A 10,939-nucleotide genomic window follows, 5' to 3' on the forward strand; every position below is an offset into this window, starting at 1 on the left:
GAGCCATGTTGAACCACTTTCAGATCATTTAAACAAGACAGGAGAGATGTGAGGTCTCGAAAACTTGAAATAAAAGGGGGAAACATAACAACAATAACTCATTATTAGGGTTATAATCCATCAGTAAGTATTAGGTTGAAATATACTAGTGATGATATTGGCTTTCCTCTATTTTAATCAATTTGTTTCATAACCTGAATTAATGTTCACATTAGAAAAGCCAGACTCTGATGTTTTGAGGTTTAATTACCAGGCAAAGATTTGCTGCTGCAGTATATTTGTAAACCCTGGAAATGGTTGTGTGGACAATTGAAATACTAAAGGACTGGCAAAGTAACTTCAATCATCATTCTGATGCTCAGTTTGAACTTTAGCAGGTCATCTTGACCATGTCTATGTGCCTAAATGGACTGATTTGCTGCCCTTTGATTGGCTGATAGACACAGATTTGCATTAAAAAACACTTTAACAGGTGTACCTAACAAAGTGGTTCGAGAGTGTACACATATTATAGTGTTGGTCTATAAAAAGCATCTACACAGGATGTGAATGTTTACATCAGGATCCTAAAAGTGAAGAGTAAGAACAGAATCTGTGATAGCGCTGCACACCACCACAAGTGTTCACATAGTTTGAAAACCTTTATCCCATTTTTCTTATGTAAAGTATTATCAAAGAATTTAATCTCTTGTTGCTGTTCAGATGCAAAATATTGAAGCTGACCATGTGAAAGACCAGATTCATGAAAAGAAAACCGTCTGAAGCGTAAAATGCAATATCCTGGGAAAACACATCATAAAAGTTTAATGTATTTGTTGCAAAAATGCTTTTAAAGAGCTGTTTTATTATTGCCCCACCACAAGAATCCTGTCTTTATTACTGGTTCATGTCACTGATTCTCAGTTACAGTGACGAAAAAACATTTTTATCACTGGAAATGAGGAAATACGTACACATGCAAATCAAATTATCCTAAAGAAACTCGGTAGCACAATATGACAAAAAAACCCAAGAGAAACTTTTTATTACAAATTATTTACTTACAAATGTTTTAGATTAGATTATACATTTCTCTGAAAATTATACCTAAAGTTCTGTTTATTAACAGGGTGGCCAAAGTTTACAGACAGCACACAGAAACAATCATGAATATATATCATGAGAAAATGACATGAGCTGGTTCATGAATAGAGACAGCAGAAACAGTATAATATGTACAAACTTCGTACCAGTGAGGAATTCCTGAACTGTATTTTGGTTTTGAGAGATAGCTGCACTAACCCAGCCTTTCTTTTAGCCTTAAAAGTATTAAAGTATTAAATTGAAGGAATAAAATGTATTCTGTTTCTCACTGGGATTTATTGAGAGATTATATGAAAAGGGGAGGCAAAAAGGCCTGGATTCAAAATACCATTTTTTATTATTCCAGGAAGCAGCTAACATAGCTAACCGCAGAAAAATATTGCCTTTCTTTGGTTATTAAAGTTAAATCAACCATGAAAAAGTTTCCATTTAGAAGCTGCAACCAACTGCAATAACAAAGTGTTTCATTTTCTGCTCATATACATGTTTACAATAAAACATTCGGTAATTAATTGCTGACTAGAACATCTGCTCTTTTTCAGACATGTACATAACAAGGATATAATGCAAGACAGGTTTCAGTCCGGGTTTTCCAGATATTAATTTAGTATTTTTACTGAAGTGAGTTACGATTTCGCCCGGGAATGCAAACCACTACAATAACTTCAATAGGATATTATTGTGTTGTATTACGGTATCACCCCTTAAAACCCTACAAGTGGACAATGAGACTATTATGGAAATGATATCAGGAATATATCTGAATATCAGCAAAATCACAACCAAACTGTGCAGTGTCTCCTAAAAAATCTTCAAAAGGTGAATCGTAAATGAACGTGATGTCACTTAAAATTTTTGGCTATACCTGTATTTCTGCCTCTAAAAGGCTAGCAGTGAGGGGTCCTGATTCAAGTCTGATCCCCCCAACTCCAGTGTCTGAGACCACTGGTGAGGCACTGGGGGTCCTTATAGTGAGCGAAGACAGTGATGGGGAGAAATTAGGTGTCATAGCTGAAGGGGTAAGTCCAGTGTTCCTGGCTAAGGGGGAATAAGCATATTTCCGGTAAGAGGGTCGTCTGACGATGCTTGGCACACGCCCTGGCTTTCGTGGAGGAACGGTCCTTATGCCCTGCTGTGCTACCCCTGTTATAAGAGGTGGTGGGTACATGAGACAACTCGATTCTGCTGCTAAGTCCTCACGGCCACCTTCAAGTTCCTCATCAGGGAGCATCCCAATATCAGTAAATACGGAGGCTAGAGTCTGGAAACGGGGTTCCCAGTCCAAAAGGTAGTCCCAGCAGTAGCTACCTTGCAACTCCTCGTCTAGAAACACCAGTGAGGAGAGAGAATCTGCAGAAGCCTGGGCTTCAGAAAGGGGGGCGAACCCTTTTATTCCCATGTTCTCCTTTAAATCTCTCATCCTGAGTATTCCAGGAAGTAGTCCCTCGCCTCCTCCTTCCTCTTTGAAGTGGTAGAGACTTTCTGTGCTGGCTATCCCTGAGACTAAACATTTATTGACTGATAAGATGTGCTCTGGTCCTACATCGATGGAACTGCAAGAGATATTATCTCCTAGTAAGGCAGAGTCTGGGATCTCTGTGGACTTCTGGGCAGATTCGTTTCTTTTACGGCAGGGGTATTCGTTGATCCACTTGATCTCCTGGTCCTCGGCTGTCTCGCCTTCCGCTGAACCTCGCCCGCTCGAGTCTGATGGATTATATGGGTTTGAGATGTCCATTTTAGTCACCATGATGCTTGGGCGTGTAATGTCATGCAAAGACATGGAACTTTGTGTTTGGTTATTATGTCTCGTGAGCGAGCTTGTGCCATGGCTCAAGTGTGTAGCAATGGCAGCAGCCTTTCTGATGGCTGCATCTTTGAGCTTACATCTGAGAACCAAGCTCACAAAAAGGATAAGCAGAAAGAGAAACATGATTAATGAAACAGTCAAACTGAGCATATGAGTATCCAGGGGGACTCCAGTTAGTGCTTCAGCTGAACTAGAGACATTGACAAAAACCAGGCAGGTTGTAGTCCTGGAGCCTAATCTGGGACTAGCTGCAGTAACAACCAGTTCTACCATGTCCTGGCTGCCTGCCCTATGATACACAGGACCAGAAACAAAGATAGCCCCAATTGTTCTGTTAATGGAGAAAAAAGGTGATGAATTCACAAGTGAGTACTCCACCACCCCGTCCACACCTCCATCATGGTCCATTGCCATCACGTAACCGACCGTATCACCAGGCTTGACGTTTTCTGGCAACAGAAAGTGATACTGCTTCTGGGTAAAGACCGGACTAAATTCATCCACTCCCTTGATATTTACTTGGACTCTCACTGTAGCAGCTTTGTCACCTTTATCTCTGGCTTCCACTATAAAACAGTACTCGCTTTCTCGTTCGTAGTCAAAGGTTTGTCTGGTGTGAATGTCGCCTGTCAGGGGATCGATGGCAAAGGCCTCCTTCCTCTCTGGGTTACCGCTGCCATAGTTCATGAAGCAGGAGGACATAACAGAGTAGGTGAGCTGCCCATAAGGGCCTAAGTCATTGTCAACAGCGTGAACAGAACATACATGGGTAAATGCAGGGAGGTTCTCCAGCACAGAACAGTTAACTGTAGGAAACATGAAATATGGGGTATTGTCATTCTCATCCAACACCGCGATGAAGACAATCGTAAATGCCACTTTATGGTTTTCAGATGATTTGCCACCATCCGATGCTCTGATGGTGAGGATGTATTTCGAGTCTTTTTCATAGTCGAGAGAGTTGTTGACTACTAAGAGGCCAGACTGAGGATCAAGCTTAAGGTGACCTTTACTGTTCCCAGAAATTATATCATACCGCACCAGGCCATTGGTTCCGAGGTCGGGATCGTGGGCACTGACCTGGACCAGTTTGGTACCTAACTGGCTGTTTTCACTTACTTGTGCATGGTACTCTGTGCTGGAAAACACAGGGACATTGTCATTGCAGTCTGTTACAGTCACCATGACGACGGTAGAGCTGTTCAGTGGAGGCATTCCTCGATCAGAAACGCTCACTGTTAATGCATAGCTCTCAGTAGTTTCACGGTCTAAAGCGTTGCAAAGAACAAGCTTTCCAACATTTTTAATCTGATTCTCAATCTGAACCATTTTTACTTCCAGACAGAATCTTTTCTCCTCATTTCCCCCGGTGATGGTATAGTCCAAATAGCTATTTTCAGGGCTCCAGTCTTGGTCCTCTGCAGAAAGAGTCAGCAGGGTAGTGTCTATAGGCGTGTCCTCCGGGACAGTGAGTGTGTATATGCCCTGGTAAAACGAAGGTTCGTGGTCATTGGTGTCCAAAATCAGCACGTCTATGGAGGTAACGGTGGAGTGCACAGGATCTCCTCCATCTCTTGCTTCAACTAGAAGATGGATCAGGTTGCTGTTTGTGATGGCCTTTAAGGGCTTGTTAGTAAAAATAGACCCTGCAAAATAGAATATATTCCCATCAGTTAATGAGTTGCTTTAAAGGACCAGTTGATATTGTTGTATTGATAATGGTTCTAACATTCATGACTGTTACTAAAGGCAGTAACAGTCACAAACAGGACTATTAGCATATAATCATAGGCTTAAAATAAAGCCTAAATTAATATAAAGGCTTTATTCACATCTTTGTTTTTCAACAAGGGGATATAACTTTTATTTTTTTACAAAACATGCAAAATATTGCAAAACTCTTCAACTCTTTGGATGTTTAGCCCATAGTTTAGTGCTTTGGTTTTGATTTGGCCTGCAGTCTTCCCAGTTATGATCATCTATAACAGAAATATATTGCTGCATCTAATAATGAGTTTTAATATATATATTGGCAAGCACGGTAGTCGGTAAGGTGACTCAAAATGTTGTGGATCCGAATGTCTGAAACCACATGTAAAAACCGTAGTGTTTTCATGACCAACAAATCTGTTAATAATCAGATATTTTGACAACCCTTAAAACAGAACATAGTGAAACAAGAGCACTGAGAGCACAACTCCACCGAAGGCCAGGGGCTAAACTAAAACTTAGATGTTTTTATTACAATATGACGACATCAGCCTGTTACGGTGTCTTTGTGACATCACAAGGCGTTTCATTGAAAACCTAAAAAGTAAGTTGTACAGCTCCCTCCATGCCCTTTCATACGATATATTACTCAAAATGGTTACTTGAAATTATTTTTCAAAGGTCAACTTTGATCTTTGGCGCTAACAACAAAGGTCAAATGTTTAGCCAACCAAGGCAGTCATGCCACCCGAGGTCTAATATGAGGTTGTGGAATTTGAAGACGATCTATAAAAAAATGTGGGTAAAATAAAGTTTTACTGACTTTAGTGTGACCATGAGTTGGAGCTGTTTTTGGTATCTACCCCTCCTCCTCTCGGTAGGGAGAACAATAGAATATTTTTGTAAAGCAAGATTTGTTAGACGAAAAGTAATCAGAAGATCACTACATCAAGCCCGACGGACAGAAAACTTCATCACAGATATAGAAATGACTAAATCAAGTGTAATCTGTAAAGCACCCATAGTGATTTCTAAACAAACTGTTCTTCTCTCAGCTTATGGTAGCAACCGAAATGTGTATACAAGAAAACAAAGACTAGAGATAATGACTCTGCCATGGAAGAAAAATCCACAGTGCAACATGCTGGTGGGAACTTTCAAGGGTTTTTTTTGGTTATTTTGGAGTTGGTCACTTTCCCTGAATGGACTTCATCTGACCCAGGAGGAGCAGCACAACACCAGATGCTTCATTTTTCTTTGTGAAGATGGATTAACAGACTTAATGCAGCAGAATAATGATCCCAATGCACACTGGATATTTCAAGAAGCACTCGGAGACTAAGAAAGGTGAACAATCCTGATATGAAAAGAAGCTCTTTTTGAACAGTTCATGTTGAAATAATATATCAACAAGCTAAAGGGGGTCCACCAAATGCAAATAAATACATGGTTATATGGTCATTTAGACCAAAATATTCTTCACTGAATTCAAAGACCTGGCCTTCAGTTTAAGAAATATACAGTTGAAGGATTTGCTCCTCTTAAGATCAGCGTATTGTAACAATCTATCAATTTATTAAGGGTTAAATCAAAACTGCCGTGGTCATTAGACACAGCATTGCAACATTATTTCCATGTGCTGACTGGAAGGGCAATTTTCTTGGTGAAATGCAACAAAGTGTCTGTTCATCCAATTTATTATTCCACTTCAGTGCCACTTAAGGTTTTCTACAGGACGATTGCATTCACTCTGAGGCTCTACTCTAACAGAGACACACCGTACCACAGAAAGCACCATACTCGGCAACATTGCTGCAAATTTCCATTAGTGCATCTCACCACAAAACAGGGCAAATGCATTTCTCTGATATTAAATTTGGGGTTCAAACCTGGTAAAAGCCCGTAAATTACTCTTAAGTGAAAGAGAACTGGCCAGAACTGAGGGGAGCTGGTTTGGTTTCAGCTATGTAGGATTTATCTTCTTTCTTGGGTTTAGGGATTCTTAAAAGGGAGATAATAACACAGGCACGGCTCATCCAAAGCACTCTATCTTGCTGACTTCTAATCGGCTTTTTTTCGCTCTTGTCCAAGAACCTCACTAGCACAAGACTTCAAAAATATATTTCCACATTGCTAAAATGCTACTGGCAGAAGAAAAAGTCCAAGTATCATTTCCTGCTGTATCCTGAGCTGCTCCCAGTCAGGTTTTCAGTGTGCCGTTGGTTAAGGCATGCATGACTTTAACTGTGCAAGTAAAGATACCTTCAATGTAGAGAGCAACTCCTAAATATAGAAATCATACCACTAGACAGTCATAACGTTTGATATGAGTAGAGTATGAGTATAGAGTATAGTAACTCTGGTATACTTAGATACTGCATGTGACATATACATGTGCGCAAAGAGTATAGAGTAATCTTTTGCTGTCAGTGTTCATACATCATGTATGGGAGCACTTTCCCTTTTCATGAGTTGCACCGTTCCTTACCATCCTCTGGCTGGATGTAAAAGCCTTGCAGGGGAGATGAAAGCAGTCTGTAGTTGATCTTGCCATTGAGTTCAGAATCTCTGTCGGTAGCTGACACGGACACGACAAACGTGTCTGCTGAGACCAGCTCTGATAACTCCACCTCCAAGAGAAAAACAAAGAGCAAATCACATCTGCAGAAAGTTTTCTGAATCTACTGAAAGTTTTTACTCTTTACATATTCCACCTCCTTTTCTAACTTTCATTCAATTAGGCCACGGGCTTTTAGGAAAATGATCCAATCCAAATTTTGATGAGTTATTATATATGTGGTGCTGGTATATGGTATATAAGGTGCTGTCCAGAAGAGCGCAGGCCTCTGCTAGAGGGGGGAATATTTATTTTATATCTATATATCTATATATATGGGGGAATATTTTGAGTACCACATAATTAAGATTATGAATGCTTTCAACCATCTGACTGAAAAATCTTGTATCTGCACCTGGTAGGAGTCCTGGGTGAACACTGGAGCGTTGTCATTGACATCGAGCACTTGAACTTTAACCTCTCCATTGGTCTGGTGAATTGAGTCAGATGCCCAGACCGTCAGAGTGTACTCTGTCTGCTCCTCATAGTCCAGGGCTCGAGTCAGGGTAATGACGCCAGTATACCGGTCGATAGCAAAGGGAATATTGGTGCTGCTGTTGTCTGAGAAGCTGTAGGTGATAGTCGAGCTCAGGTCAACGTCATTTGCAGTCACTTGGGTCACCATGTATCCTGCTGGCAGATCTAGGCAGAGAATAGCAGATTGTAGTTTAAACTACAATGAACTTGGATTTAAATCTTGTCCTACAAAAACTGTAAGTATTGACGTACTGAAGAGATTCTGCCTTTCAAAGAAATGGAAGAGCAGTGCATTGACAGGAGTTAGGCTTACTCTCAGTTATAAGTACAGGATCCATGGGGGGAATGGCAGGGCTGTTGTCGTTGACATCTACCACTTGGACCCTAACGGTGGCGGTGCTGCTCAGTGGAGGATTCCCCCTGTCTGCTGCCTGTAGAACCAGCCTGTAATATAGAAAGGTAGGAAATTAGCAAATAATACAACTGAGCTTTAGTCAAATTCTCAAATCCATTTTTCAGCTGAGCGGGCCTGTTGACTCAGAGTAAAACAGAGGTTCTTGGTTACACCCACAATCACAAAGATATAATCCTGTTTTATTGTAATGTGGAGGAGGAAAAGTTAGTCAAGTCTTATTCCTTTCTGCCTTTCAAAGAAATGGAAGACCAGTGCAGTGAAGAGGGTTTGGCTTACTGTCAGTTGTAACTACAGGCTCCATGGGTGGCTTAATTCAGATTTATTACGTTGTCTTGGCCCCTTCTTGTAAAAGAGACAAATCAGTACTTTGTAAAAAAACCCCAAAAAACCCTGCTGCTACCTTGAATCCTGAAAATCTTCACCTGTAGTCATGGTAGAAAAAAGTACGCCCTCTTTCAGTTCTAACATTTTACAAATAAAAATAAAATAAAAATAATCTGGTCCTTAGCAGGTCTTAAGATCAGATAAATACAACCTCAGATGAACAACAACACATTACACCATATCATTAGTTATTTATCAAAACTAAGCCAAACAGTGTGTGAAAAACCTCAGCACACTCCATCATTCAGTAGTTTATAGCACCAACTTTGGCAGCAACAACCTGAACTAATCGTTTTTGTATGACTTTATCAGCCTCTCACATGGTAGTGGAGGAAATTTGGCTCATTCTGCAACGTTTTTTCAGCTTATTGAGGTTTGAGGTACTTTGTTTGTGCACAGCTCTTTTAAGGTCCTGCCACAGCATTTCTATCAGTATGAGGTCTGGACTTTCACTGAGTCACTGCAACGCCTTCATTCTTTTCCCTTTTGCCTTTTGTTTTGTAGATTTGCTGCTGTGCTTGGGATCTATTTCCTGTTACATGACCCAATTTCAGACTTCACCTGTCAGGCACATGGCCTCATATTTGAGTCTAGATGACTTGGTATACGAGGTGCCCAGGTCCCAAATCATCACACCTCCACCGCTGTGCTTGACTATTGTTTGTGCTAATATGCTGTGTGTGGTTTTCACCTAACAAGACATTTGATCTTATCTGTCCAGCAGACATTGTTCCAGAAGTTTTGCAGCTCAGGAGGCAGAGTGGGTGTAATATGCCCCGTTTTGTGATTTATCTGATATTGTATTTATCCGAGCTTAAGACCTGCTAAGAACCAGATCATTTTTATTATATCCTGATATGTAAAAGCTTAAAAATGATAGAAGGTGTATCTTCTTTTCACCAGGACAGTAGGAAGATTGTAAAATGCCACCAAAATAATTGCTGTACTACGCCAGTTAAAATGCTTTAACATTTACGAAGAAGTGAAGTAGAAGAAACATGCAACTGTAGCTGATTCCATTTTGGAAGTAGAATCAATTTTATGTGTGCAATAAAGTTTTACTTAATATTTTTTATGGAGCAGTTTGAGCATACTTGTATGATGGAGTGATCTCGCGGTCCAGTAAAACATTGGTCGCAAGGATTCCTCGTACAGAGTCCAAAATGAAAGCTCCATTAAGGTTACCAGAGAGAATGGAGTATTCAATCTGGCCGTTCATGCCGCTGTCAGCATCGGAGGCAAACACCTGTTCAAAATATGAGAAGCGGTCAGTATTAGAGGGATCACTGCATGCATCTCACATCAATGAGGGCGTTAATACCGAAAGTTTACCTGCATAATGTAGGTATTGTGCACTTGGCCCTCCCAGACAGCTGTCCTGTAGGTGCTGTGTTCAAACTGTGGTGCGTTGTCATTGATGTCCACCAGAGTGATGGAGACCCTGCAGTGAGCTGTCTGCAGCCCACTGTCAGCCAACACCACCAGCTGGATGTGGGGGTTCACCTCAAAGTCCAGAGAGTAATCCTTCTGCACTCGGATTTCACCTACATAAGACGGTAACATGAAGGTAAAAGCTGCACTCAAAAGGAAGTACAGCTCAGTTAATATCAAGCCAATAAGGTTTATTTTTAAAAACACAAATCATAGAAATCATAATCTTAATTGACATCTTACTTCACGCCCTTCTGTGAACAGGGCCTTTTCCTCTTTGGCCTCTTTTCACCAAATAATAGAAAAGTCATGGTAAAGTAGTGGAAAGAAAAACACAGCTTTCAATCTGACAACAAAGGTGTCGACAGAAGTACTTTTAGGTTCAAGTTTTTGTGGTGAACGTTCAGTCCAACATCAGTATGAGATTGTGTATTTGACTTGGTGTGTCTGCACGGTTACTTTATGTAGACGTGAGTCAAAAAAAGGAATTTGGGGGAAAATATGATAAAATCATACATGGTTTTGAAATACTTATGTATTAAAAAATGCAGAAGGACCAGAAAAGCTGATTTTTTTTGAAAAGAGGTAATTTAGGGATAATACAAAAAACTAACAGAAAATCTAAATTGCGGGATTAGACGGTTTTATTGGTTAAAAAGTTGTATTTAGAAATTAACATTTTAATTACCAGTGTGACGGTTAATGGAGAAAACCTGGTTCTCGTTGCCGCTAAATATGGTGTATGTTATTCTTTGTCTGCTGCTGCTTTGGTCGTTGGCCTCCACCTTTGCAATCCAAGTGCCTTTAGAAAGAAAAAGACAAAAACAATGACTGAGATGTTCAGTGGTATCGGTGAAAACAAGACAAACAGATACAACGTACCAGCTCTGCTGTTCTCCTTGACACTGGCGTTGTAGACTTTGCTTGTGAACTGCAGTCCTTCGTGTTCTCCCTTCAGATGGATAAAAACCAGGCAGGTAGAGGTCAGAGCAGGATGTCCTCTGTCTGAAAC

General features: G+C 40.5%; 1 protein-coding gene across 1 annotated transcript in view; it reads right to left on the reverse strand.

Moving 5' to 3' along the window:
• Positions 1 to 1,032: 1,032 nt before the first annotated feature.
• Positions 1,033 to 10,939, reverse strand: part of dchs2 (dachsous cadherin-related 2) — a 30,632-nt gene continuing 20,725 nt past the window's right edge. Inside the window, exons 14-21 of the mRNA XM_042223904.1 lie at positions 10,810 to 10,923; positions 10,616 to 10,729; positions 9,829 to 10,040; positions 9,591 to 9,742; positions 8,011 to 8,141; positions 7,576 to 7,862; positions 7,092 to 7,233; positions 1,033 to 4,539 (exon numbers count right to left, since the gene is read on the reverse strand). Of these exons, the coding sequence (XP_042079838.1) occupies positions 1,943 to 4,539; positions 7,092 to 7,233; positions 7,576 to 7,862; positions 8,011 to 8,141; positions 9,591 to 9,742; positions 9,829 to 10,040; positions 10,616 to 10,729; positions 10,810 to 10,923 (3,749 nt within the window). The 3' untranslated portion in view covers positions 1,033 to 1,942. The remainder of the gene's footprint in view (positions 4,540 to 7,091; positions 7,234 to 7,575; positions 7,863 to 8,010; positions 8,142 to 9,590; positions 9,743 to 9,828; positions 10,041 to 10,615; positions 10,730 to 10,809; positions 10,924 to 10,939) is intronic.

Source organism: Haplochromis burtoni, unplaced genomic scaffold (assembly GCF_018398535.1).
Source record: "Haplochromis burtoni strain Fernald_Lab_line unplaced genomic scaffold, NCSU_Asbu1 Contig_122, whole genome shotgun sequence".
In the NCBI taxonomy this organism is placed as follows: Eukaryota; Metazoa; Chordata; class Actinopteri; order Cichliformes; family Cichlidae; genus Haplochromis; species Haplochromis burtoni.